This window comes from Microcaecilia unicolor, chromosome 8 (assembly GCF_901765095.1).
Source record: "Microcaecilia unicolor chromosome 8, aMicUni1.1, whole genome shotgun sequence".
NCBI classification, from domain to species: domain Eukaryota; kingdom Metazoa; phylum Chordata; class Amphibia; order Gymnophiona; family Siphonopidae; genus Microcaecilia; species Microcaecilia unicolor.
In genome coordinates, this window is record NC_044038.1 from 41,628,847 (window position 1) to 41,654,970 (window position 26,124).

Consider the following 26,124-nt stretch of genomic DNA (forward strand, 5'->3'; position numbering starts at 1 on the left):
GAAAGGTGTCCCTGATGAACACTTGGCTGACTTTACGTGGTCCTTTTTTTTTTTTTTACAACCAAGCCACAAAAATGTGCCCTAAATGACCGGATGACCTCCCCCTACTCCCCCAGTAGTCACTAACCCCCTCCCACCCTAGAAAAAAAACCAAACTTTAAAAATATTTTTTCCAGCCTCAAATATCATACCCAGCTCCATGCCAGCAGTATGCAGGTCCCTGGAGCAGTTTTAGTAGGTACTGCAGTGCATTTCAGGCAGGCGGACCCAGGCCCATCCCCCCTACCTGTTACACTTGTGGTGGTAAATGTGAGCCCTCCAAAACCCACCACAAACCCACTGTACCCACACATCTAGGTGCCCCCTTCATCCCTAAGGGCTATGGTAGTGGTGTACAGTTGTGGGGAATGGGTTTTGGGGGGCTCAGCACCCAAGGTAAGGGAGCTATGCACCTGGGAGCAATTTGTGAAGTCCACTGCAGTGCCCCGTAGGGTGCCTGGTTGGTGTCCTGGCATGTCAGGGGTACCAGTGCACTACGAATGCTGGCTCCTCCCACGACCAAAGGGCTTGGATTTGGTCGTTTCTGAGATGGGCGTCCTCAGTTTCCATTATCGCCGAAAATCAGGGACGACCTAAATGAGGAGCTTTGGGCGTCACCGATCATATTATCGAAACTAAAGATTGCCACCCATCTTGTTTTGATAATACGGGTTTCCCCGCTCCTTCGCGGGGACATCCTACGAGGATGCCCTCAGGAAAACTTGGGCGCCCTCGTTCGATTATGCCCCTCTATGAGAGGCATTTTAAATCTTTAAACCCAAATTGAAACATTTTACTGAAAATGTCTCAAAAGTCTTGCTCATAGCCATAATCGAAGCAGAAAACATCTACATTTTTTTTATTATGGCTGTGAGCTAGACGTTTTCATGCTCCACACATCCACCAATTAGTACCATTTTCAAAAAAAAAAAAAAACCCCAAAAAATTCCCAGGGAAAAAAATGTAGAAAAACAAACCATAGGAATGTCTGTCTAGCCGCATTCCTAGTAAACTAGCCACACAGACATCCCAGCAATGCAGAGGGGCAGCCTAATGGTCAATGCAGTGGACTTTACTTAAAGGGAACCAGGTACAAAACCCAACTAAACCCCTTCATATTGTATGGTGAGTCCTCCACTGAAGCACTGGTGGTGCTGTTTTAGAGGGATTTAGTTCTGGACCATTGGTTCCCGACCACCAGCCTAAAGACAGCAGAATCTCAATCGCCACTTCCCTGTTTGTGGCGCAGTCATTTTTCTCCTGAATGACAAAACTTAATGGGAAAGTCCACCAGTACCGAATTTGCTCCTCTTTCAGTTTGCCAACAATATCCCGCATCTCTCTGGGGGGAAATATCCGCAGAAAAATCCGCAAAAACCTCTATGCTATACGAGTCCCACTCAATATTTCCCATCTAAGGCATAAGGGCTATTGTAGTGGTGTACAGTTGGGTACAGTAGGTTTTTGGTAGGTTTTGGAGGGCTTACCACACAATATAAGAAGAGGGCAACAGTGAGATGTATACCTGGGATCTTTTATGTGAAGTCCACTGCAGTGCCCCCCCCCCCCCGGGTGCTCCACTACTCTGCTGGGAAGTCTGTGTAGCCAGTCTACCAAGAATACTGGCTCCTCCTCCATCCCAACGGCTTGACTTTGTGCGTTTTTCATTTGGAAGATTTTTTTCCAAAATGGGTCCACATAGATAGATGCACTGAGCACAACAATGTCTAGGAAATGGACAATTTTGAAAAAAACAAAAACAAAAACAAAAAGATGTCCATTTTAGAACCTGAAAAAGTTTATGTTCGCTACTGGATTTTTGGACATTTTCTGCAAAACATCCAAAGTCAGATTTAGACATCATATTGAAAATGCTCCTCAAAGTTATTCAAAGTTGCTAAATTGCAAGGGGATTCCAAAAAATTGCAAGTGGACCTTACAAGACTGGGAGACTGGGCATCCAAATGGCAGATGACATTTAATGTGATCAAGTGCAAAGTGATGCATGTGGGAAAGAGGACCCCAAACTATAGCTATGTGATGCAAGGTTCCTCATTAGGAATCGCCGCCCAGGAAAAGGACCTAGATGTCATCGTTGATACACTGAAAACCTCTGCTCAGAAAGCAGCGATGTTTAAGAAAGCAAATAGAATGTTAGGAATTATTAGGAAAGGAATGGAAAACAAAAATGAGAATGTTAGTATGCCTTTCTGTTGCTCCATGGTGCAACTGCACCTCGAATACTGTGTGCAATTCTGGTCACTGCATCTCAAAAAAAGATATAGTGGAATTAGAAAAGGTGCAGAATAGAGCGACGAAAGTGATAAAAAGGGGATGGGACAACTTCTCTAACAGAAAAGGCTAAAGCGGCTAGGGCTGTTCAGCTGGAGAAGAGATGGCTGAGAGGAGATATGATAGATGTCTACAAAATATTGAGTGAAGAGGAACGGGTAAGGTAAATCGCTATTTTACTCTTACCAAAAATACTAGGACTAAGGGGTGGGGGTGGGGCACGCAATGAAGATACTAAATAGTAAATTTAAAACAAACTGGAGAAAGTATTTCTTCAGTCGACGTATAATTAAACTCTGGAATTCTTTAACAGAGAATGTGGTAAAAGCAGTTAGCTAAGCAGGGTTTTAAAAAGATTTGGATAATTTCCTAAAAGTCCATAAACTATTATTAAGATGGCGTTGGGAAAATCCACTGCTTATTTCTAGGATATGCAAAAAAGAAAAATAAATGGCTAAACCTTAACCCTAGATAATTTGTATGAAACACAACAACAATAGTTGGGTTAAGAGAATATATTGCAATAAGAGCCTTATTGACTACGGAGGTTATCTCATAACTCATTCAATGTCCACATGTGTCATCTATTTATGTGACTCAGGGGACTAAATGTATCTATAATCATAGATTACCTCCAGCCAACCAGTAGTAATGTTTAATTTTCGAACCTATTGAACAGTAGTACATTTGAAGTTTGCAGTGCTCTATGCTCTGGGGCCGCATTCAATTAGCAGAAATCAATTAGGCACCCCAGTTTGTGTATATGTATGAGCACTATTGGATACTACTGGTTGGCTGGAGGTAATCTATGATTATAGATACATTTAGTCCCCTGAGTCACATAAATAGATGACACATGTGGACATTGAATGAGTTATGAGATAACCTCCGTAGTCAATAAGGCTCTTATTGCAATATATTCTCTTAACCCAACTATTGTTGTTGTATTTCTAGGATAGCCAGCATAAAATCTGTTTTACTGTTCTGGGATCTTGCCAGGTACTTGTGACCCAGATTGGCGATATGGGGCTTGATGGACATTCGGTTTGTCCCTGTATGGCAACGCTTATGTTCTTGCAGCTGCTGTGATTTTCTCTTTAGTGGTGAAATAGTGTAAGCAAACAACTATCTCTCATGGGGCATTTGAGCTTGGCCTCCCAAGAGATCTGTGAGCCCACTTAATCTTAAGTTCATTCAGTGATGCCGCCACTGCTGCTTGTTCCAAAATGTGTTGCGCAAGTTTTAGTATAGTGGTTACAGAGGGACATTTTTGAAAGAAACGTCTAAGTTTGGATTTGGACGTCTTTGTAAAACGTCCAAATTCGGAGGCGTGGAAAAGCTCATTTTCGAAAAAGGATAGACATCCATCTTTCGTTTTGAAAATACCAAGGGCGTCCTTGGATTTGAACGTCTTTGACTTTCGGCGATTTTTGAAACCAAAGACGTCCATGCCTAAAATGGCCAAATGCAAAACTTTTTTGGCCCATCAGTTTTCCCTTTGCTCATTTAGGCTTTCAGCTCTATCAGAACCAACCTTTATCAGGCTGCAGTGCCATGAGACTTAATTCATAACTATCTAGGTTTCGCCCTCCCCTCCCCCTATTTTATAACAGCCTCCCTCCCGACCTCATCTAGCCTTTTGAATGTAGCAAAAGTCTTTAACAGGACGTCACATATTGCAGCATCTTCCAAAGCTGGTACGCATGAACCGAGGTTGCATTAAGACACCACCCCTCCCCTCAATTCCCTCCAACCACAGGGTCTACGAATGCTACCGCCATAGCATCACCAGTTCCAGCAGAGCACAGGAATTAAACCAGAATCTTCCATAATGCCACTGAACAATTCATTAAAAATCAAATTTTAAAAGAAAATGCTGCAATATAGTTTCAGCTGTTCAAAATGTCTCCAAAAACAGATTGCCCATACTAGGGGGTACCTTTGCTTTCCTATGGGTACTCTACAGGAGTGTGCAAGTTCTGAAAAATATCACTTCAAAGGTGGCTGAACAGACCCATTTTCAAGATGCTTGTAATTGACACAGGGATTTTCATTCAAATACCTCTTCCAAGCATCGCGCCTCTTCCTGTTCGTTCTCCTTAACAAATTCATCCAAGGGGTATTTTAGCCGTGGAAAAGGTGCAATAGGCCAGTCAAAGGTAGGGATGTCCAATTTGTGAATTGGTTTAGAGTGAGTTGCAGCTAAACAACCTAAAACACGAGAACAAAAATGGCATAAGTTTGGCACTATTATAAAAGAAATGAACTATGAAGTGAGGCATGGCGGGTCTGTGGAGCAGAGCATGAAAGAGTTTTTTTTTTCCTTACCTAGAGTTCTCCCATGGAATCCCCCCATAAAGGACAGGATGCTGTAGTCAGGACAACCTGGAGGCTAAAGACAATGCAATGAATTAGACAGTTCAGGCAGCAGCAACCAGTAGGTGGCAGTGTGGTTAAAAAAAAAAAAAAAAAAAAAAAGACACATACTGGCTTACCTGAACTACTAAAGAAATGAACTTCCCTTGTAGGGAAGCAAGAAGAAATCAGTTTATTCCAAGAAGGTTTGATTAACAGGTGATGGTATCATATCACAAGTCTGACGTCTGTCCACCAAAGGAGCTTTCAATTCTCCCCAATACAGCTGCCGCCATCTTGGTACACTCAAAACCATGTAATTGATAGGGTGACAAGCTCCGCCTACTGGCTTCAGGCCAGATAATGGGCCAAGCACATTCCTGCTGTCTCCTATTAATCAAACCTCCTTGGCTTATCTAGCACATCCTACTGGGTATTTCCAAGAGATCTGAAATGGCTACTGTCAGACACTGGATTCTGGCCTTGAGGACACCATGGGCACGTTTTACCTTCTTATTTTTCTTATGCTCAGCACAACTTTGTCTCCCATGGAGAGTAGTTTTATAAAAGCTCACCTAGCTAGGAGTATAAGTAGGCACCTATTTTAGGGTTATTTTATAAAGACAGACACACAGGTGTTTATGTGTCTTTATACAATAGCTAAACTGCACACACACATGTTTATAGCTGCTCAGGCAAACTATGTGCCTATGTGCACATTTTATAAACTATGCACATACTGACTGTCCAAACTACAGCCCCAAACACACCTATGCACAGGTCACATAAAAGTATTCGCTTTGTCACTGTGTACACTTATTCATGTGTCAGTGGGGAAATTTTATAAAAGCCTCTTTCCATGGTGACATTACCTCTAGAGTGGTTAAATGGAGCCAAGTAAAACCAGAGGTCTGTATTTTGTCTCAGAAAGTTTTCACAGCCTCTGATCCAACTAACTCACTATATCATTTTAAAAACCTCTTTCATCATATACAACATATTCTTAGTGTAGTCATGTTTAGAAAAAAAAATGAGTGGAGGAGCAGCCTAATGCAGCGGTTCCCAAACTGTGCGCCGTAGCGAACTCTTAGGGGTGCCACGGCACATCCCTTCCTACTTTCCCTTTCCGCAGGTCCGGCATCTGCCGTGTCCTGCTTCTTCCCCCGCTGCCGCGCTTGCAGCTTAATTTTCAGGCAGTCTGCGATTCACACAGGCACTGCAGGGACTTCTCTCTGCCGCGTTGGCCCTCATAACAGGAAGTTGCATCAGAGAGGGCCGGACACGGCAGACTAGGAAGGCCCTGGAGTGCCTGTGTGAATTGCGGACGGCCCGAAAATGTAAGCTGTAAGCACTGCAGCGGCGGCAGGGGAAGGAGAAGGAAGCAGCAGCGATCCTGGACCTGCAGGAAGGAAGGTAGGAGTGATGCTGAATTTGGGGAAGGTGGCTGGTGTTAGAGGAGGGGGCTAAAGGAAAAGGGGTGTGTGTGTGTGGAGACCCATGTGGTGGTTGTGGTGTGGGGGGGGGGGGGTGCCGCGAACTGAAAAGGTTTGGGAACCCCTGGCCTAATGGTTAGTGCAGTGGCCTGAGAACCACGGAACTGGGTTCAATTTCCACAGCATCTCCTCGTGAATCTGGGCAAGTCACTTAACCATCCATTGCCCCAGGTACAAAACAAGTACCTGTATAAAAATACTGCTTTGATTATAACCACAGAAAGACGATATATCAAATTCAATCCCCTTTCCCCTTGCTACATGCAGAGACCAAGCCAAACCACCTGCCCCTCAGGCAGGGGTGTGCTGGTAAATTTTTAACAACAGGCTCTTTCTCTGGACGTAGCCAGCTCTGCATTTGGAAGGGCCAAGGGTGGCTGGGGGGGGGGGGGGGGGGGGGGGGGGGGAGCAACACTTGCCTCTCTCTCCTCCTTCCCTTCATGTGGGCTCGCTAGGCATACCTTTGCTGGCAGCCAATAAATGGACTGCCACCACTCCCAACGTCTTGCTCTGAGCAGCATGCTGGAACTTATCTCACATGCTCGAGAAGCCCCAGCCTGCTGCTCAGAGCTGGAAACAAGGAGTGGGGAGCAGCAGCAGTCTATTTACTTGGCTGGCAGGGCTTGGCATCTCCATCAGCAAAGTAAAAGAGAATTCAGCAGGGGGCCCAAGCCCATATTTTGGGAGCCAGTTGTTAAAGTAGCCAGGAAGGGCCCTACTTTAACAACCGGCTCCCAAAATTCTTAAAAACTTAACAACCGGCTCTTGCGAGCCTGTGAGAGTCTGCTCCAGCACACCACTGCCCTCAGGAATACTTAAATGTTTGGATTGCTCCCACAAAGTGGCAATGTCAGGACTGTTGGTCAGATCATAGAAAAGTAATAGAGTTACCTGGTTAATCATGCAGGTTTCTAGCTCTTCTTTAGAGGCACTGCTGTTTCCCCTTTCCTTGTTCTGAAAAATTAAGATAAAACATCCATTAGCCCTGTCTGTTCAGCATAAAGGAAATAACACATTCATTAGCCTTATAATTAGATTTTAATCATCCCAATCTTAAAAGGCTGAGAGAAAAATTACACAATATAATAAACCCAGAAAGGACATCATATTAGGTTTCTTTGACTTAACATATTAAAGGTGGAAAACAACAAAATGGCTGAAAATCCTTAAAGCTATAACTTACAGGAGGTATAATTCTGAGTTGCACCTGTTCAGCATAAAATGTTTTTCCAATAATGGGCAGCACTTTTATATACTAAGACTTATTTTTGTGGCAGGCTTTTAATTTGATTTATATAGTGTCTAAAAAAACAAAAAGTAAAATAAAACCTCCATCTTGGGAGATAAAACTAGCTTCTCTCATACTCCGATGTCCCAAGAGGCATCATTCTGAGACGGTCCCTCTGTGCCATTCCCTTAGTAGTGAATTCCTCTGTGACCTTGCCAGCCAGGGCAGGAAACTAACTCAAATCTCTTCAGTTATAGCACACAGCTATAGAACTAGCCTTTAAATATCTTTTATCTGGCTTTATAGTACTTCACGTCAAGCTACTTGCCAAAATTCTCAAGAGAAGCAACAGAAGTAAACGTAACACAGATCCCTCAGTATGCCATTGAATTTATGTTATACAGAGTGTTTTTTTCTACTATGTAAAATCACCATAGCACTACCTTCTCTGTAGTTTGTGAATGTTTTCAAAACTTTTTCTTACATCACAAGACATATGTGACAAGCATCATCAGTGAAAATTAGTCCTAAATCATTTTTGAAATGCTTTAAAGCAACTTCCTATGATTCTGCTGCATCTCTAGAAACTTTTTGAAGTGGAGAGTTTCAAAATGATCTCATATGCATTCTATCAGATTGGTATATATCGATCACGTCATAGACGATGCCCTCCATGCTACAAGCAAATTCCATTCTAGGTGCCTGAAGTTTAGTAGCCATCTTGGTCTTGGAAGAAGACTGGATTCTTCACAAGTTCACCTTTTGTTCAACCAATCAGAAATTTAAATCCCTGGTTAAAATCTGGCTTTTTCAACAAGCCTTTCCTGCTCCTTAGGGTTAGGTTCTCAGGATTTTATTTTACATTCAATTAATCTCAATCCTACCCCTAAGTGTTTTCCCCTCCTTCTCTTTTCCCACCTAGACATTTGTCTAATTTCTCCATGTTGCTGTATGCTTGGCTGTATTTCACTTTCCTATCCACTACTGTAGTTCCTTTTCCTTACTTTGAGTATGTTTTATGATTACTGTATATCACTTTGAACTGCTTGTTAGCAAAGGCAATATCAGAAGTCTAAATAAATAAAGATAATACTATATCTTCAGCTCAGATGTGGTTTCAAACTTGCGTGCTACAGCTTTACTTTTTTTTTTTTTTAATGTCATTTTTATTAGCTTTGCATCAAAACAATTCCGTCAAATCGGAAAAATACAAAGGTAACATCAAATGGCAATAGTAGGCAAAATCAAAAAAACAGGCCAACTAAGTGTATGGAAACACCACTAGGCATGATACAAACTTTCAACCCCCCCAACACTTCCCCCCCTCCCCACCAGCCCTCTCTCAACCTACAAGCAGAAAGAGGCAACAGTAAGAGAAGTGATAAGAATGGAGATCATACAAATAAAAGAGAATTTGCATTCAAGATCCATAGAAATCTCCAGTAGCTTCAGAGGAACTGAGTATCGAAAAGCGTTTCCAAAGGGATATATATTCTGTCCAAAGCATGGAGCGGCTGGCGGCATAGTAGGTAAGTTTATAGAATGCCAATTATACGTGCCCTCTAAATAGCGCCAGACCTCCAAGAATACAGCCCTTCATTCCAAGTGGGGTGGCTTGACTCCCTTTCTGATGTGGCCACAACCGCACAAAAGAAGGATGTTTATTTTTAAACTGTTGCCATGTGATATTTTGAATTATTTCACATCAGACTGCATGTTTTTTTTTTTTAATATATCAATCAAGTTAGGAGGATTCTACTTGTAATCAGTGTCAAGTTTTTTTTTATGAGGAGTCCAGTTGTACTCGTTATAGTAGATTGGAGACAATTTAACAGAGGCAAATTGCAACACAGTTCAGTCAACTATTTCTTGGGGTAAATTAAATTTGATTCATAATCCCTCTTAAAGTCAATGAAGATGAAGATCAGTTGTAGCATAAAAATTATTTTTTAAGTATATACTCACTCTGTACCACAAGAAGATTAATTTAAAGGCATTTTCATTGGAGCACGAGCCACATGACATAGTAATAATCTGGTTCAGGCCTTTTGGTGCCACCTGTAGAGAAGATTTACAGGATTAAAGCAGAGGTCACATGTTACCACAATGAAACAGTCACATTATTGTTGGTGACAGAGCTTCACTTCCATTTTCATATATTCCAGCAATGATCTCACCAACACACAATTCTGCACCTGTGTGGGAGACTGTTCACAACTTTTCTATTTGGTTTCGTATTTTGCCTTTTCAGTCACACAGATCACTCAATGTAGCTAACAAATCTAAATTAAACAACCTACAGTTTATACATATCAACTATACAATGCATAAACAGCGATCAATCTAAAAGTTAATTAATAAAAATCATCCATCCTTATATCACACCTGCCTCAATCACTGTACACCAAATTACACAAATGAGAGGAACGCTATATAATTTCTGGAAAAATAAAGTAACACTCAATATATAGCCACTTTGGTCTGAGTGTCCTTGAAATATTATGAGCACACATAAAAAAACTTTTCTATGATTCTATATAGAATTATATTGCAACTATTTGTCAATCATTATACAGTGCATATCAGCCTCCCATGGCCATGCCCTTTTTGAGTTGCACACTAGAAAAGTTAGGTGCGGATGTTACAGAATAGCACCTAGGGCAGCTGTGCATACAAACCCTCCAAATTATTGCCACTCATTAACCAACTGATTTGTGCGTGCATCTGCCCAGTGTGTGCAAATTCATGCCTAAGTTTTAGCAACCTATATAAAATCCAAGGGGTTATGTGCCAGCAGTTTTCGTTCACCTTTGGAAGAGGAATGTGTCTTATTTTTACCTACTTGAGAACGATACTGCACAGGTATTACATGCTGACATCCGTTACTTACCGACAGTAAGGACTCCTTGAGTTTTTTTGTAAAGTTCTCTGGAGGCAAGATTCCTAGAGCTGGTCTGTTTATAAATGTACTCTATAAAGCACAATTGGATAAAGAGGTGGTCAGTTTTCAACGCATATGTACCAAACAGAATACACCTTTTTTCAAGTACTATTACTAATCTAATATTTTTAGAAGATCGATAAAACATTCACCCAATTGCAAACAAACTTAAAATATCTACTCTATAAAGCATAGTTGAATAAAGTATTTATCCTTTTTCTCTTGTAGTGCTAAACTGCCTAATAAAGCTGTACACATATAACAAAAGACTGTTACGTAATTACAATACCTTTAGGAAGACAGTAAAGACATTTGAAAAGTAGGGGTGATTAAAAATTGTAATTGTGACAAACCGAGCGATTAAAAAGTTTAATCGCACAATTGGTCATCATTACTCACGGCATACATTCTGGGCATTTCTCTCGCCCTTTCCTACTGGCTCTCTCTTATTGAACACAATCATCTTTCTCTCTCTCTCACCCTGTTTCTTTTTCTCATGCCCCCTCCCCAGCCTTCACCCAGATTCTCTCATTCCCCCCCTCCCCAGCCCTCACTCAGATTCTCTCATCCCCCACCCCTGGATTTTTTAAACGCAGACCCCACCCACCCACGTTTATCTCAACAGCTCGGGCTCCAAATTTTCCCTTCTTTCTCGCTGCCTCAAAGTCCTTTTTCTTCCCCTGCACGTCTGGGCTCTGCAGCTACATGAGCTGCATCCTGCAGGAAGTTAGGGAAGTCTTGCAAGACTTGAAAGATACAGAGCCCGGCCATGCAAGAAAAGAAAAAGGACTTTGAGGCAGCGAGAAAGAAGGGAAAATCTGGAGCCCGAGCTGTTGAGATCAGTGCGGGATGGGTCCTCGTTTAAAAAAAAAAAAAAAAAAAATCGGCCGGCCTTCTGATGACATTCTGGTGTCAGGAGTTCCAAGTAGAGGCGTACAGATTCAGTCCTTGACGGACCCTATTGCTTACATGGAGCGGTAGTTCTGATTTCTCTAAGAAAAGCAGGGTTACAAAAGTTTATGTACGCAGTGGACTGGATCAACTTGCCCTAAAATAGAGCCAACTGGTAGCCCTGCTTCTGGCATACAGATCCATGACACACACACAGATACAATCTATGCAGCTGTATTAATTACTAGAGTTTAACTCCTTGCTATTTAAACGCTGACTACACATTTACATTTGCACTTGGACATTGAACACAGTCGTACTAGGATACTGGCGCTTAATATCCAGCTCTGGCGGCTGCCTGAAGTTACCATCGATATTCAGCATCCGTACTGGATGACTATCCAGACAAGTTAAAAAGAGCTATTTTGCCTTCCTAACTTACCCAGATGGTTATCTGGGTACCAGTGCTGAGTATCAGCGATAGCTGGATCTCCCTCTGTATACCTCCAAGGTCATTAAGGTCCTCCAAAAGGAGTATCCCTAACCATACCCTCTCCAAAGGAGATCATGCAATGTGATACCTGCCAGTTAGCCTTCTCCGGAGTAGCCCCCACTCTGGGATGCACTCCCTGGAAGGCTTCACCTAACACAAGACTATATGTACTTCAGGAAGCAGGTGAAAGCTTGGCTCTTCACCAAGGCCTTTAATGAAGTAGTAACTAACTTGCTAGTCTCACTCACAAGGAGTGACACCAGCTACACGTACTATAGGACATGTTTATCCACTCCTACCCTAGCTAAGATAATATTCATGCACTTTTCTTTTTTCCCAACTTTTATTTTAGTAATGCAAAATAAAACACTACATATAGCTAGAACCATCAACAGATCAATGGTAGCAAAATCTCAGCCTAATATTCAAGCACCTTTCTGACCTCCCCTTGTTTTCTAATTCCTGTTTCTCTATCTATATGTTCCATTGCTTACACTCTATGCTATTAAAAAAAGTGTTATTGCATACTGTGTTGACACTATAATATACCATACTATGCCTTACTTTGTATTGTTATTTGAATAGTTTTACTGCTGTAATTGTCTATTGCTTAAGTTTCACTTATTTTTGCTGTACACCGCCTTCAGTGAATTCCTTCAAAAAGGCAAGGTGGTAAATAAATCCAAATAAATAAATAAATATTCGATGCTTGCCTTGGCTTCACCCCAACACTATCTGAAATGTGTAGGATGGTCAGTAATTACTACAGCAGCAATATCTGGATAATGGTGCTGAAAAATAAGTGGCTGGCCCTGATACTTGAACAGGTAGCAGCCATCCTAGCCGGATAAGTGCTGCTGACTATTAAATCTAAATTATTCACTCAACACAAAATTCTCCTCAATTATTTCTTGGGTTTTATTTAAGCTACTTACCAGATTTTGTGGCTGTTGTAAAAGCTTTACCAGAGCTGGATGGTTATATCCTAACATAAGAAAATAAAAATATTGTTTTTTTTATTTCATGAATCTCTTTTATCTACCTCCTAGGAAAAAAAAAAGTTTATTAAAACAGCAAGGCCTGACAGCTTATGAACATCAATCAACTGAAGGAATCATCATTTTCTCTCAATTATTTCAAAATTAAAAAAAAAAAAACTTACAATTTTGGGAAAAAAGTGAAAACACAGATTCTACACATTTTTATCCTGTGTGTCTTGAATGTCCATTACTTACATCCCCAGAACTGTTCCCTCTGAGCAGGGAGTCCTCCCTGTACAGTCCTGCCAGTGGGGTGGGGGGGGGGGGGGTGGGGGTGCTGTTTCACTATCACATTTTCAGTAGTGAGGGATGGCAAGTTCTGTAGGACTCCAGGGAACTTGCCTGTCCCTAGACACTGAAAACACAGAATTGAAGCCCCAACCCCTGCTGGTAGAAATGCAGTTGATGACACCAGCTCAGCTTACAAGGAACAGTGATCCCCAGCAAGGGCCAGAGAATCAAGTTCTTGTACTTGCCAATACCCAAACTCTCTCTTGGGAGATGTCAAAATTCAACATATATACCACCCTAGCGTCTAACACAGAGGTTCCAGTTAGACTCCTCAAAATGTCAACTTGCCTGCTTCTGGACTCTTGATTCTTTTATATTAAAGATAACTACATTCTTGCTATTCTGTTTTACCATTTTAAATGTCACACAGGGCAAAGTTCATTCAAAACTTTTATCCTTAAGATAGCTATACTCTAGTTACTAGGTCTACCATTAGATTACCACAGGCTAGATAATCCACTTAAGAGATTCGCACATTTAGTGAAGTTCCTTTGTGAGAGGTAAGTAGAAAATGTTGGCGTACTTGCACTAAAATAACTTGGGTAAAGGCAAGAATAAACTTTACAATGCTATCCATCTTCTCTTACAACAGTCCAGTGCAGGCCATTGACAAAAAAACAAACAAACCCCACACACCTTACTGTGAGAATCAAGATTGGCATCTAGCAAAGTGGCATTGGGCAGGCATAGGGAGATTCCCCCTCAAATGACACAGTTGGCCTGGTGGCTTCCCCCTATGATGTGGTCAACCTGGCTGCTATGCACATTTACAGTGACTTGTGTAACTAAAACAAAGCCTTTTTCCTACACTCTTTCCCCAAGTGCATATTTCCCTCCCCAACACTTTCTCTATCCATGTCCCCCTGTACCCCCCCACCCCATGTTCTCCCCAAGCTTCTTTGCACTGCATTCTTCTCTAACTAAACCCCAACCAGTCTTAGTTCTCAGTCAACCTTCATCATCATATTTCTACCTTTAACCCCTTCCAGCTGGTGCTTAATCCAGTTTTTAAACTGCTATATTTTATGAGGAGGCTTTTTTGGCTTCTGGAAGACACCATTTGACTCTTCAAGTGAGTTTGAGCTGCATGGTGCTCCCATTGCTTCACTGAAGTGTAGGAGTTTGGAAAGAACCTGCTCAAATTTAGAGAGAAGCTACAGGGCACAATTAGAAAGCAGAACTGCTACGGATGTAGTGCCAGGGCCACCACTGGCCCTTGGGCTATTGCAAATAACACTGCAATAGCCATGTGTCCAAATCTGTCTGCTTGTTACTATGCTATAGATGTCTAATTATGTCATTTCTTACAGTAGGTAGGAGTGATTGGAGGAGTAGCCTAGTGTTAGTGCAGTGCACTTTGATCCTGGTGAACTGGGTTCGACTCCCACTGCAGCTCCTTGTGAGTCTGGGCAAATCACTTAACCTTCCATTGCCCCAGTTACAAAATAAGTACCTATTTATAAATCACTTTGATTGTAACCACAGAAAGGCGGAATATCAAGTCCTATCCCCTATCCTACTAGCGAAAAGAAGAAATATTTGCTCTCTTATTTGGCATGGAACATTCTTAAAAAGGATAGCATTTCTCTGCCATTTGATTTTACATTTCACCATCCCAATGTGTTCTATGATTATTTCCAACTTTGTCATGCTGGGAGCAGCATATCCCGGCCTATCAATCACCATAGTTTCCTTTATCGAACAGCAATGCACCAGCTGTGGAAGGTCTGATCATGCTGCAATTACACTGGCTAAGTCGGGATGAAAATTGCAGTTAAATAGTAAAAACTGCAGCTATTAGAGGAAGCAAGCAGTGCGAGCCTCAGCTTACGGGTATCCCAGGTCTTTCTGAAATGTCTGTCAAGTGGAAAAAAGAATGTGCATTACTGAGGCATAAAAAAAGGTTTCAATTCATATTGTAATCTTCAGGAAAATAAAAGAAATCTAGACAAGTGTGCTACTTTTAACACAGCAGTGACTAGCAAACTGAATGCTAAAGAGGGAATGCATAATGCAGCTGCAGCTCCAGGATTTACCAGGCAGTGAAAGTCTGATCTAGTTATTTCCAGATCTTTGCAGCTATTTCCAAATAGATAGTTCCCAATCGTATATGTACCAGACTGAATACACCTGTTTTTCAAGTATTTTTAGAAGACTGATATAACGTTTGCCCAATTTGTTATTCAAATTGCTCAGATTCTAAGACAGACGCTGGACTCTGCTGCCCAGAGTTATTGTTTCATTTTCCACCCAGAGAACCATTTTGTTATCGTTCAGGTTCACGTTTTCAAAAATACATGGACGACATCATCATACACCCCTTTTAACCACTGTGTTTCAGCAATAAGAGCTCTGCTGCTTTATCATAATCTTGCCTCTACTAAACAGAGGATAAGCACGGAGCAATTACAAACAGAAGGGAGGGGGAAGAAACATCAATGGCTGCATAAAACCAGAGCTCCAGACTCAGCTGGATTACCACATATACGCAAATATATACCCATCCAAATATAAGCCGAGATAACATTATTCCCTTTTAAAAAAAAGGGGGGGGGGGGGGAGAAATGTTAACGCGAATATAAGCAGAGGGCTTATATTCAAGTATTCCTCTGCCACAGTGACCGTTGTTTCTTACTCTTTTCCCTTGTTCCTCCTTCTTCTGCAGTGACCGGCATTTCACTCCCTCTTCCCCACCTTTCCTCCTCCCACAGTGACCGATACTTCTCTCCCCCCCCCCCCCCCAATCTGGTATAGTGACCAGGAATCCTGTTCAGAAGGAATAGATCCTAAGGAGCTTAGCCGAGATTGGGTGGCACAGCCGGTGGCGAGAGGCGGGGATAGTGCTGGGCAGACTTATACGGTCAGTGCCGGAGCCGGTGGTGGGAGGCGGGGCTGGTGGTTGGGAGGCGGGGATAGTGCTGGGCAGACTTACACGGTCTGTGCCCTGAAAAGGACAGGTACAAATCAAGGTAAGGTATACACAAAAAGTAGCACATATGAGTTTATCTTATTGGGCAGACTGGATGGACCATGCAGGTCTTTTTCTGCCGTCATCTACTATGTAACATGTCTTTTTTCACACCACACCCAACCCAAAGTAACCAATGTTTCTCTTACTGGTAAGGCTGGATGCCAATGCTAACACAGAAGTAATGGCAAGCAAGGCCAGCCTGGGACCTTGAGCATCAGCAAATGCACAAGGCCTGCCAGCTCCCCCTCGGAAGTTAGCAAGCAAGGCCCAGACTGGCCCTGCTTGCAGTTACTTTCACATCTGTCAGTTAGCGTCCAGGCTTGCCGGTAAGAGAAATGCCAGTCACTTTGGGGGAGCGGGGGATAAGGAGGAGGAAGATAGACATGCTGGTCACCGCAATTTCTGAAACAGCAAAACGTCTATCTTTTTGTTTCAAAAATGGCCACTTGCTACATGGTTTTTGTGCTCTGTGCATTTACCTTTTTGGTCCATTTTTGTAAAAAAAAAAAAAAACAACAAAAAAACCCATCCAAGTGAAAAATGCACAAAATCAAGCCATTGGTATGTAGGAGGAGCCAGCATTCTTAGAAAACTGGCCACACAGTCATCCCCTAGGGGGCACTGCAGTGGACTTCACCTAACAGCTCCAGCTACATATCTCAGCGTTGTTCCTTTATATTGTATGGGGAGCCCTCCAAAACCCACCAAAAACCTACTGTACCCAACTGTATACCACTACAATAGTCCTTATGGCTGCAGGTGTCACCCATATGTGGGTACAGTAGGTTTTTGATGGGTTTTTGGAGGGCTCACACTTTCCACTACAATTGTAACATGAAGAGTGAGGTATGGGCCTGGGTTCCCTTCTCTACAGTGCATTGCACAGACTACTCCAGGGACCTGCTTGCTGCTCTAACATGACTAGCCATAACCTCTGAAGCTGTCATAGAGGCTGGAATGTAGTTTCTCTTACATTTTTGGGGGGTGGGAGGGGGTCATTTCCTCCAGTGGTCATCTGGTCATTTAGGGCACTTTTTTGGGACTTAGTTGTTATTAAAACAGCTCTAGCTCAAAATGTCTTAGTTTTAGTCCAGGACGTTTTTGTTTTGTTCCATTATGGCTGAAAAACATCCAGGTCTTAGGAACACCCGAATCCTGCCCATAACACGCCCCCGACACCCCCCCTTAATATTTGGATGCACTGCAGATGAACCACACAGAAAATGTCTGGAAAATGGGTTTTGAATATACCGATTTGGACGTTTTGGTGAGAAAAACATCAAAATACTGCTTTATGCCACTTTTTATATGATTTTCTCTTGGAAAATGAGCCCCATAATCTCATTGGAATCAAGTTCAACCATTACAGTTGTAAGAAGCATAGAATCTATCTACTTTTTGGGATCCAGCCAGGTGCTTGTGGCCTGAATCAATCTTTGGTCTGACTTGGTGGCAAGGATTACACGTGGAACATATATAATCATGTACCACCTTGTTGGCATATGCACTTATATGACACTCCTTGCCATACAACTTTTATTAATAATGCTTTTTCTACATATAAAAAGCAGACTTTACAAAATTAGCTCCCACACTTGGAGGTTCATATTAGGAGGTGGGAACGTACCTTGCAGTTAAGGCGAGTGTTAATACGCATTAAGGAGGGAATTCTCTAAACAGTGCTCAAAAATAGGCACCAAGCACTATTCTATAAGGGGCATGTGCTAATTCTCACGCAACTGCTGAAACCTGGGGTAAATGCTGGTGTCCATATTAGGTGTGCTTACCTAGTATTTTATAACTATCCACGCAACTTTTTGGAACACCCAGATACACCCATGGCCATGCCTCCTTTTGGGATACATGCTATTGGAGTTAGGTGCCCTGCTTTACAGAATAGCGTGCAACAGCATGAAAATGCAAATATGAGTGCCAATTAATAATAATTGGTTGTTGGCATCCAATCATTGATGGTTAAGAGCTCGCTAACCAATTTGTGCACACATCTCAGCAGCGTGCTCAGATCTGGGTGCCATATATAGAAAAAACAAAGAGAGTCCAAATCTCCTGTAAAAAACAATGAAAGAGAACAAAAAAGAACGGAAGAACATAAAAGGACCAGACTCCAAGAATATATATCATTGTTAGGATGGACTATATTTATATGTCTATACAGTTCATGTCATTCACTAAATGTGGTGGTTATTATATTTATTTCATATATTTGCACATTCATCTCTGTATATGTGTTTTTATTTAGATCTGTTCAAGTTTGAAAGAATATTTGGATGCATATAGGAATATTTATATAGGCCAAATCATAGGTATGTTATTGTCTAATATCTCAATAATTAATTTTTTCATAAGATTACATCTATATAAATTCATTTAAACACTTTTTTTGATATATTATTATTGTTTATTGTATATGTTCTTGTTCATATTATTACCTTTTAAGATATCTTTTTAAACTCCTAACATTATAGCCTTTTGGTCGACAAAAATTTTTATATATATAGAGGGAGGAAGTGACGTCACGGAGGTGAATGGCTGCCTAGTCTGTTAGCTCCTGCACATCCCCACCGTTAAGCAGCACCAAAAGAGCCATTGGAAAAAAAAATTAGACCAGCACCACATTTGGCGACGAGCTATACACCGGGCTCCACAAAATGAGTAAAACCGCGGCGGCGGCACAGCGGGGAAGCGATAAAGCGCCGAAGAAACAAGCCGGGAAGAACCTCTCGCGCCCAGCTTCACCCGGCATGGCGGACTCGGAAGCGCCGGCTAAACACGTGGCGCCGAGTCCCGCTGTTACAAGGGAGCACTCCCCAGCGGACTTGGCGAAATGCCTGGAAGCGATTAGAGAGGAAATAAAGGCTTCCCGGGTTGAAATACTGGAGCACGTCGACGCTATCAGCTTGGATCTCAGAGAGCTGGGTGGCAGAGTAGAAACCATAGAGGAAAGGCTCGATGAGCAGGAAGAGCAGCAAAGCCTGTTGAGCTCACGCATTTTAAAGCAGCAAGAACAATATGAGGAACTTAAGTATAAAATGGATGACCTTGAGAATAGAGGAAGAAGACACAACTTGAGGTTCCGTGGAGTCCCTGAAAGCGGAGGTATGGAAGATATCCAAATGCTGGTGAGGAACCTATGTGAAAAAATTATGGGAGAGGCCTGGGACCCGAGTGCTGCGGGTATGGACAGAGCACATAGAGTGCAGGGCCAGAGACTTGAAAATAGACCCAGAGACATACTTGTGAGATTCTCCTCTTATACATTTAAAGAGATGGTGTTGCAAAAAGCCCGGCAGCTTCCAACCCTGGAATATAATGAAGCCAGGATCTCAGTATTTCAAGACCTTTCGGTGTTTACACTGATGCAGAGACGGGCTATGCGACCAGTGATTGAAGTATTGATTAAAGAAAAGATCGCTTACAGATGGGCCTTTCCATTTGCTATTTGTTTTGTGATCAAGGGGCAACAGTGCAGGACAAGGAAGGTGACTGATGCCTGGAAAAGCCTACACGAGGCCGGGTTGACTACGTCGGAGACGGTGCCCACGGAGCTGGCGGTGACAACAAAAGCACGCATGCAAAAGTGGAAGAGAGTTACAGCGAATGCGAAGACATCGAGGCTTCAGACTTGAAAGCCCAAAGAGGACTCTGGTTAAGAATGGACTGTTCATAAGGTTTAAATTGAGGTGGAACTGAAGAGTGAGTGAATGAGAATGACTGTTGCCTAGTGTGAGGTGAGCTGGTAGGATGGAAGAGGAGGTGTTCAAATGCTGTATAATTGAATAGGGGGATACGTGTGAAATAGGGGGACAGAACTGGGTGGGGTGTTGGCCTTCGGGGCCGCTTTCCTCTGGTTACCCATGCAATGCCGGAGGGTATTGTCTGGTGAGTGGATGTTAAAGGGGGGGGGAGGGAGGGAGGACGAAAGTCAGCGGGGAGCGTGGGGAGGGGGGGATGGCTATACATCTTTCTTAGAACATGCTGACAGAACAGAATTGGTAAATGGTGGGCTATAAGTTTTTCACTTATAATATAAAGGGCTTAAACTCTCCTTATAAACGGCATGCCCTTTGGCGTGAGTTGCGTCTTGCGCAACCACAAGTGGTGTTTTTACAAGAAACACATCTCTTAAAAAAGCATGAGAAACTACTGTATTCCAAATGCTATCCACAGGTGGTGTGTGCTTCAGATGTCTTAGGAGTTAAAAAAAGAGGGGTGGCCATAATGTTTCATAAAAATGTCACAGTCCAGATCTTGCACACTAGAAGAGATAGGGAGGGAAGATTCCTCTTTTTGCATATCAGGTTGGAGCAGGAGGAGTATACACTTGTTAGTGTATATGCGCCCAATGAAAGACAGGAGCGTTTTTTCCGGCACCTTCAGAAGGAGCTGCAGGCCTTTGCCAGAGGGAAGCTGATAGTGGCCGGGGATTTTAATGCGACCATGAAACCTGGCCTGGACAGGTCGACTCCTCCTGCCCAGGCAGACTGTAGAATTGCTAGAGCATTAAATAATTTTGTTGAGGGGATGGGGCTGTGTGATGGGTGGCGTTTGAGAAATCCTAGAGGGAGAGACTTTACCTTTTTTTCCCAAGTGCATCACACTTACTCCAGATTGGATTACATTTTTCTTGATAAAACGTTATTGGAAGGGGGGGAAGAAGCCGATATAGGTCATATCACAATATCGGATCATGCCCCGGTCTGGCTTGCTGTTCCTTCCCTGAGGGAGGAGGAGCGAGATAAAAGATGGACATTTAATAACAGTTTGCTGCAGGATCCTGAAACAGTAGCCAGTTTTATTCCCTTACTTAGAGAGTACTTTGTCATTAATCTGGACTCGGGGCCTACATTGGGTACCGTGTGGGATGCATTCAAGGCAGTCTCAAGAGGACATTTTATTAAATGTGCCAGTCAGAAGGCCAGAGTACATCGGCAGAGGCTGGGACATTGCATGGATAGACTGGCTACATTGGAAGATAAATACAAAATTTCAGGTTCAGTAGCTGATTATCGAAAATTGCAAGAGGTGAGATTGGAGATAGCGGGGCTACATGAGGAAAGCTTGAAGTTTGTGAGTGCAAGGATGAAACAGGTTCACTACGCTTGCACTGACAAACCGGGACGCTTGCTAGCTAACAAATTGAGACAACTGAGAGCAGATCGACACATATTAAGAATTAGAGATGCTGGGGGGGTCATCACGCACAAATCAGCACAGATAAGGGATTGCTTTGCCCAATACTATGAGAACCTCTATAGAGAGGATGCCACAGTACAGACTGGGGAAATAGAGGGATACTTACAGGCAAGGGGCCTACCGGCGCTCTCTGATACACAAAAGAGAGAGTTGGAGGACCCAGTGATGGTAAAGGAGGTGATAGAAGTGGTGAAAGCATTACCAAGGGGGAAGGTGCCGGGATTAGATGGCTTCACGAATGAGTTCTTTAAGGCATATGTGATGGAGCTAGCGCCTTACCTGACGATGATAATCAATGCTGTCAGGGAGGGGGCACCGTTCCCTAGGTCTATGATGGAAGCATGGGTGGCGGTAATACCAAAACCAGGCAAGGATCATATTGAATGTGCCTCATACAGACCCATTTCGATATTGAACACTGATGTCAAAATTCTGGCCAAGGTGTTGGCTAACCGTTTGGGGAGGGTGCTCCCCTGTTTGATCCATCCGGACCAAGTGGGATTCATTGCCAGGAGACAGGCCATGGATAACATACGCCGCACAATAGATCTTATATACACAACACAGAAAAAAACAAGGCCCGCAGTGCTACTCGGTCTGGATGCAGAGAAGGCGTTTGACCGGGTGCACTGGGGGTATTTAGATAAGGTCTTGCATAGAGTGGGAATTGGACAGCATTTTAGAGCCTGGATCCAGGCCTTATACTCTTTGCCGAGGGCTTGTGTGAGAGTTAACGGGGGGAACTCAGGGACATTTGCATTGGGGCGCGGAACCAGACAGGGATGCCCGCTGTCTCCATTACTGTTCGCTCTGGCGATGGAACCTCTGGCAGCAGCTATACGTGAGAATAATGACATTACTGGAGTGCAGGTTAGGGGGCAGGAGTATAAAATTGCGCTATTTGCAGACGATGTGATGCTGTCACTAACGAACCCACTGGTTTCCTTGCCTAACTTAATGAAAGAAATAGGGGACTACACACGGGTCTCAGGCTATAAATTGAATGCCAGCAAGTCTATGGGCTTGGCAGTGGGGGTCCCACGGGGTTTGATGGAGACATTGAAGACAGCCTTTGCATTTAAATGGGAGAGGCGTGCAATATGCTATTTAGGAGTCAAGATCACGAACGACCTAGCTGAGCTTTTTGAAGCTAATTACCCAGCTCTGAAGAGGGAGGTGCAAACAGATTTAGACAGATGGGCTAATATGGGATTATCGTGGTTCGGGAGGATCGCAGCGATTAAGATGAACATCTTGCCCCGTCTTTTATATTTATTTCAGGTTCTTCCATTACAAGTACCCCGAACATTTTTCTCGGGCCTCCAAGATAAGTTGATCCGCTTTATCTGGAATCAGAAAAGACCAAGGTTATCACGGGCTCTTCTTTATAAAAGTAGAAGGCTGGGAGGGCTGGGAGTGCCAAATTTGTTCTGGTACTATTGTGCAGCACAGACCAGAGCGGCGGTGGACTGGTTTAGGAAAGATAGTTATAAGTTGTGGATTGACATTGAACAGGATTTAGTGGGATCGCGGAAATTAGCCCATTTAATGTGGCTTCCTAACAAATATAGGGGAAGAGTGGACATGTTCCCGCCCACAGTACAGGCCACGTTTTACTACTGGGATCTTATGTTCTCAGAACGTCAACCGCCGGTATCGGGCTTAGCTCCCATAGCAGAAAACCCAATGTTTGAGCCAGGTATAGGCAATAACACATTTAGGAGATGGGCAGACTCGGGGCTGGAGTTGCTGGGACAGATGCATCAAGAGGAGAAACTAGTGCCTTTTGCACAGCTGGTGGATGACTTTGGGCTCAGGGATAAGGATCACTATGCCTACACACAGGTACAACACTTTTTGACAGGCCAGGCTTACAAAGGAAGTCTGAAGCGGGATACGCATCCATTGGAGGAAATATGCGTAGACTCTAAGATTGAGCGAGGACTGATATCCTTCCTATACGCACAGCTGATGGCTACTGCCAGACCATACGTACAACATAGGAGGAGGTGGGAGCAAGAACTACACTTCACATTACCGGAGGCGGACTGGGTTACATTGGAGAAAAGGATTTTGAAATCAGCTCGAGCAGTGAGTATGCAAGAGAATGCTATTAAAGTATTTTACAGATGGTATCTGACCCCGGTTAGACTGCACCACATGTTTGCTAGGGTGCCAAAGGAATGTTGGAGAAATTGCGGGGGTGAGGGGACAATGGGGCACATTTGGTGGTCTTGTCCTAAAGCAAAGGCTTACTGGAAGGGGATACAAGCTCGTATTCAGAACTGGGTTGGCAAATCTGTGAGGTGGCATCCTCTAACCTTCTTATTTGGGCAGAGACCAATAGGCCTCACCTCAGACCAGTGGCTTCTGTTGAGAGGATCCCTGCATGCAGCCCGTTTGAATTTAGCACAACACTGGAAGTCACCTTTGGTACCCTCAATGGTGCGGTGGAACACCAAGGTGCGATACATATGTGAAATGGAGAGATTGACTGCCCAGAAAGCTAAAACTTTGCCTGCATGGGAAAGGGTGTGGGAACCCTTTCTACAAAATTGTTCTGACTAATGAGTATGATGACAGAGCATTCGGAAAGGTGAGGGGGGAGGGGGAAGGGGGAGTAGAATAAGGGAAGTTAAAAGTTTAAAAAATTAAAAAACTTGAAGTAGAATTGGTGTTTATACTAACATTGTCATGGAATGGATGGTATTATTGTAACACACTCATGTAAAGCTTGCTGGATAATGTACCACAGTATGGTGTTGTGCATAGAGTGATTATTGTACTGTTTTGGCAATGTTCAATAAAGACTTCTATAAAATTAAAAAAAAAAAATTTTTATATATAGCAATAGCTTTTTCGGCGGTTCATCATTAGATTTTCGTCTTAAATTTATATACCTGCACTATCTATATATTAGTTTTTTAGATTTGTATGTTCTCTTTTTAATATATTGTTATTTATGCTATTTTGTTTTTAGACCCCTGAGGTAGGCCTCCTAAGGCCGAAACACGGACCGTGTAGGGTCTCGTGCAATAAATTTGGCTTTTTATCTATTCTTGGAGTCTGGTCCTTTTATGTTCTTCCGTTCTTTTTTGTTCTCTGCCATATATAGAATCCAGGGTTAAAAAGGGCAATTCTGTAACTAGGCACTTATGTGAACAAAGGGATGCGTACCCATAAGTGAAGAGAGAAGTAGCACTTATCTGCTTAAGTGTCCTAAGAGCTATTCTATAAGGTTACCCATAAGTGCAACTGCAAAGGAGGTATACACATGGGTGAAGCATGGGCTGAACATGGGTGGGGCTCCCACTTCCATGTGTAGCTTACAGAATACTGCACATTATGACATGCCGTATTCAGATGTCCAGTGTTATGCAAGGTCTATGGCTGAACTATGTGCACTTAAATAAAGGTAAGCCAATGCCGGGTTATGCTAGAATTCTATAACATACTATGTCAACCTCATGATTTAACGATGGGCCACCATGGCAGCCGTGCATTCATCGATGGGCCGCACTAAAATACTTGTCCTCCCTATTCTCCCCGTTAAGATTACTTAGGAGCCAAATTTACATTATGCAATTAACCAGATGTTAAATTTAGAATGTGCATTGGATACTAGGTGAAGTTCTGTGCAGCCTGCCATGTTTGACATGCTTGTTATAATGGTATCTGGGCACCCAGATGCTATTATAGAATATGATCTCACCACACAGTATCAGGGCACTTGAAAGGAGGCAAGTCTATAAGTGGACACCACTTGAGTGGAGGAGTAGCTTAGTAGTTAGTGCAGTGGATTTGATCCTGGTGAACTGGGTTCAAATCCCACTGCAGCTCCACGTGACTCTGAGCAAGTCACTTAACCCTCCACTGTCCCAGATACAACATAAGTGCCAGTATGTAATATATAAACCACTGATTGTTAACACAGAAAAGCTGTACATCAAGTCCCATCCCCTTTCCCTTTCCTATCAAGGCTCTGCACCAACCACACACATAGCAGATGCAAAGTATGTGGATGCCTTTAGCTCATACACCTTCTCTTGGCAAGTAATGTGTGTTAAAATTGTGCATGCAGACAATTTACATGCACTACTCAATTGAGTAACGAGCCAATCAGTGATAATTGACCAATAAAAACCAATTATCACTAACTGGCAATAACTGGAATTTATGTGCGCTTTTTAAGTGTATTCTAAAAAGAGGCATACAAATTCTAACTTGTGTAACTGAAAAGGAGGCGCGGCCATGGGAGGAATGTGGGTGTGTTGGGGGGCGTTACTCGAATTTACGTGCATTATAGAATTCATGGGAACGCACCAACATTTAGGAGTGGGTATTTACACCAGGTTTTCAGTGGCATAAATGGCTGTGCCTAAATGTAGGTGTGTTCCCCGGTGCTTTGCGCTATTCTAGACACCGTGCCTAACTTTCTGTCTAAAATGTGGACATTAAAAACTACTCATATTTTGAATCTGTTGTTTCATCTGTCTCCTATAGCAAGCATTTCTTTAAGTACATGAGAAAAAAAAAGAGGCTCATGTATTTAACAAGGGCTCAAAATATGAGAATATAGCTCAACTATCCCAGTAATACTTAAAACTGAAGACTCCCCCCCTAATATTCCAATTACATAAGGAAGTCAAGTAAATCAAATACTGACTTGTAAGTGTTGTTTGTTAGCTTACTTCGGGGGGGGGGGGGGGGGTGGGAGAGAAGAAAAGGTAAAGAAGTCTTATTATAAGTAAGGAGAGGGTAACCAATTCAGCAGTGGCACACAAAACTTAGGGGGGGGGGGGGGAAGGAAGGCATTGCCCCCCCTTCCCATCCCAAACTAGGTCTATACTTATCTCTCTCCATCTCCCCAAGTACT

General features: G+C 42.8%; 1 protein-coding gene across 2 annotated transcripts in view; it reads right to left on the reverse strand.

Moving 5' to 3' along the window:
- The window catches only part of ABAT (4-aminobutyrate aminotransferase), a 105,558-nt gene that overhangs the window by 20,179 nt on the left and 59,255 nt on the right, over positions 1-26,124 (reverse strand). For both annotated transcript variants that reach the window (XM_030212166.1, XM_030212165.1), the window contains exons 6-11: positions 12,668-12,717; positions 10,298-10,378; positions 9,373-9,465; positions 7,071-7,133; positions 4,660-4,723; positions 4,394-4,542 (exon numbers count right to left, since the gene is read on the reverse strand). In XM_030212166.1, the coding sequence (XP_030068026.1) occupies positions 4,394-4,542; positions 4,660-4,723; positions 7,071-7,133; positions 9,373-9,465; positions 10,298-10,378; positions 12,668-12,717 (500 nt within the window). The remainder of the gene's footprint in view (positions 1-4,393; positions 4,543-4,659; positions 4,724-7,070; positions 7,134-9,372; positions 9,466-10,297; positions 10,379-12,667; positions 12,718-26,124) is intronic.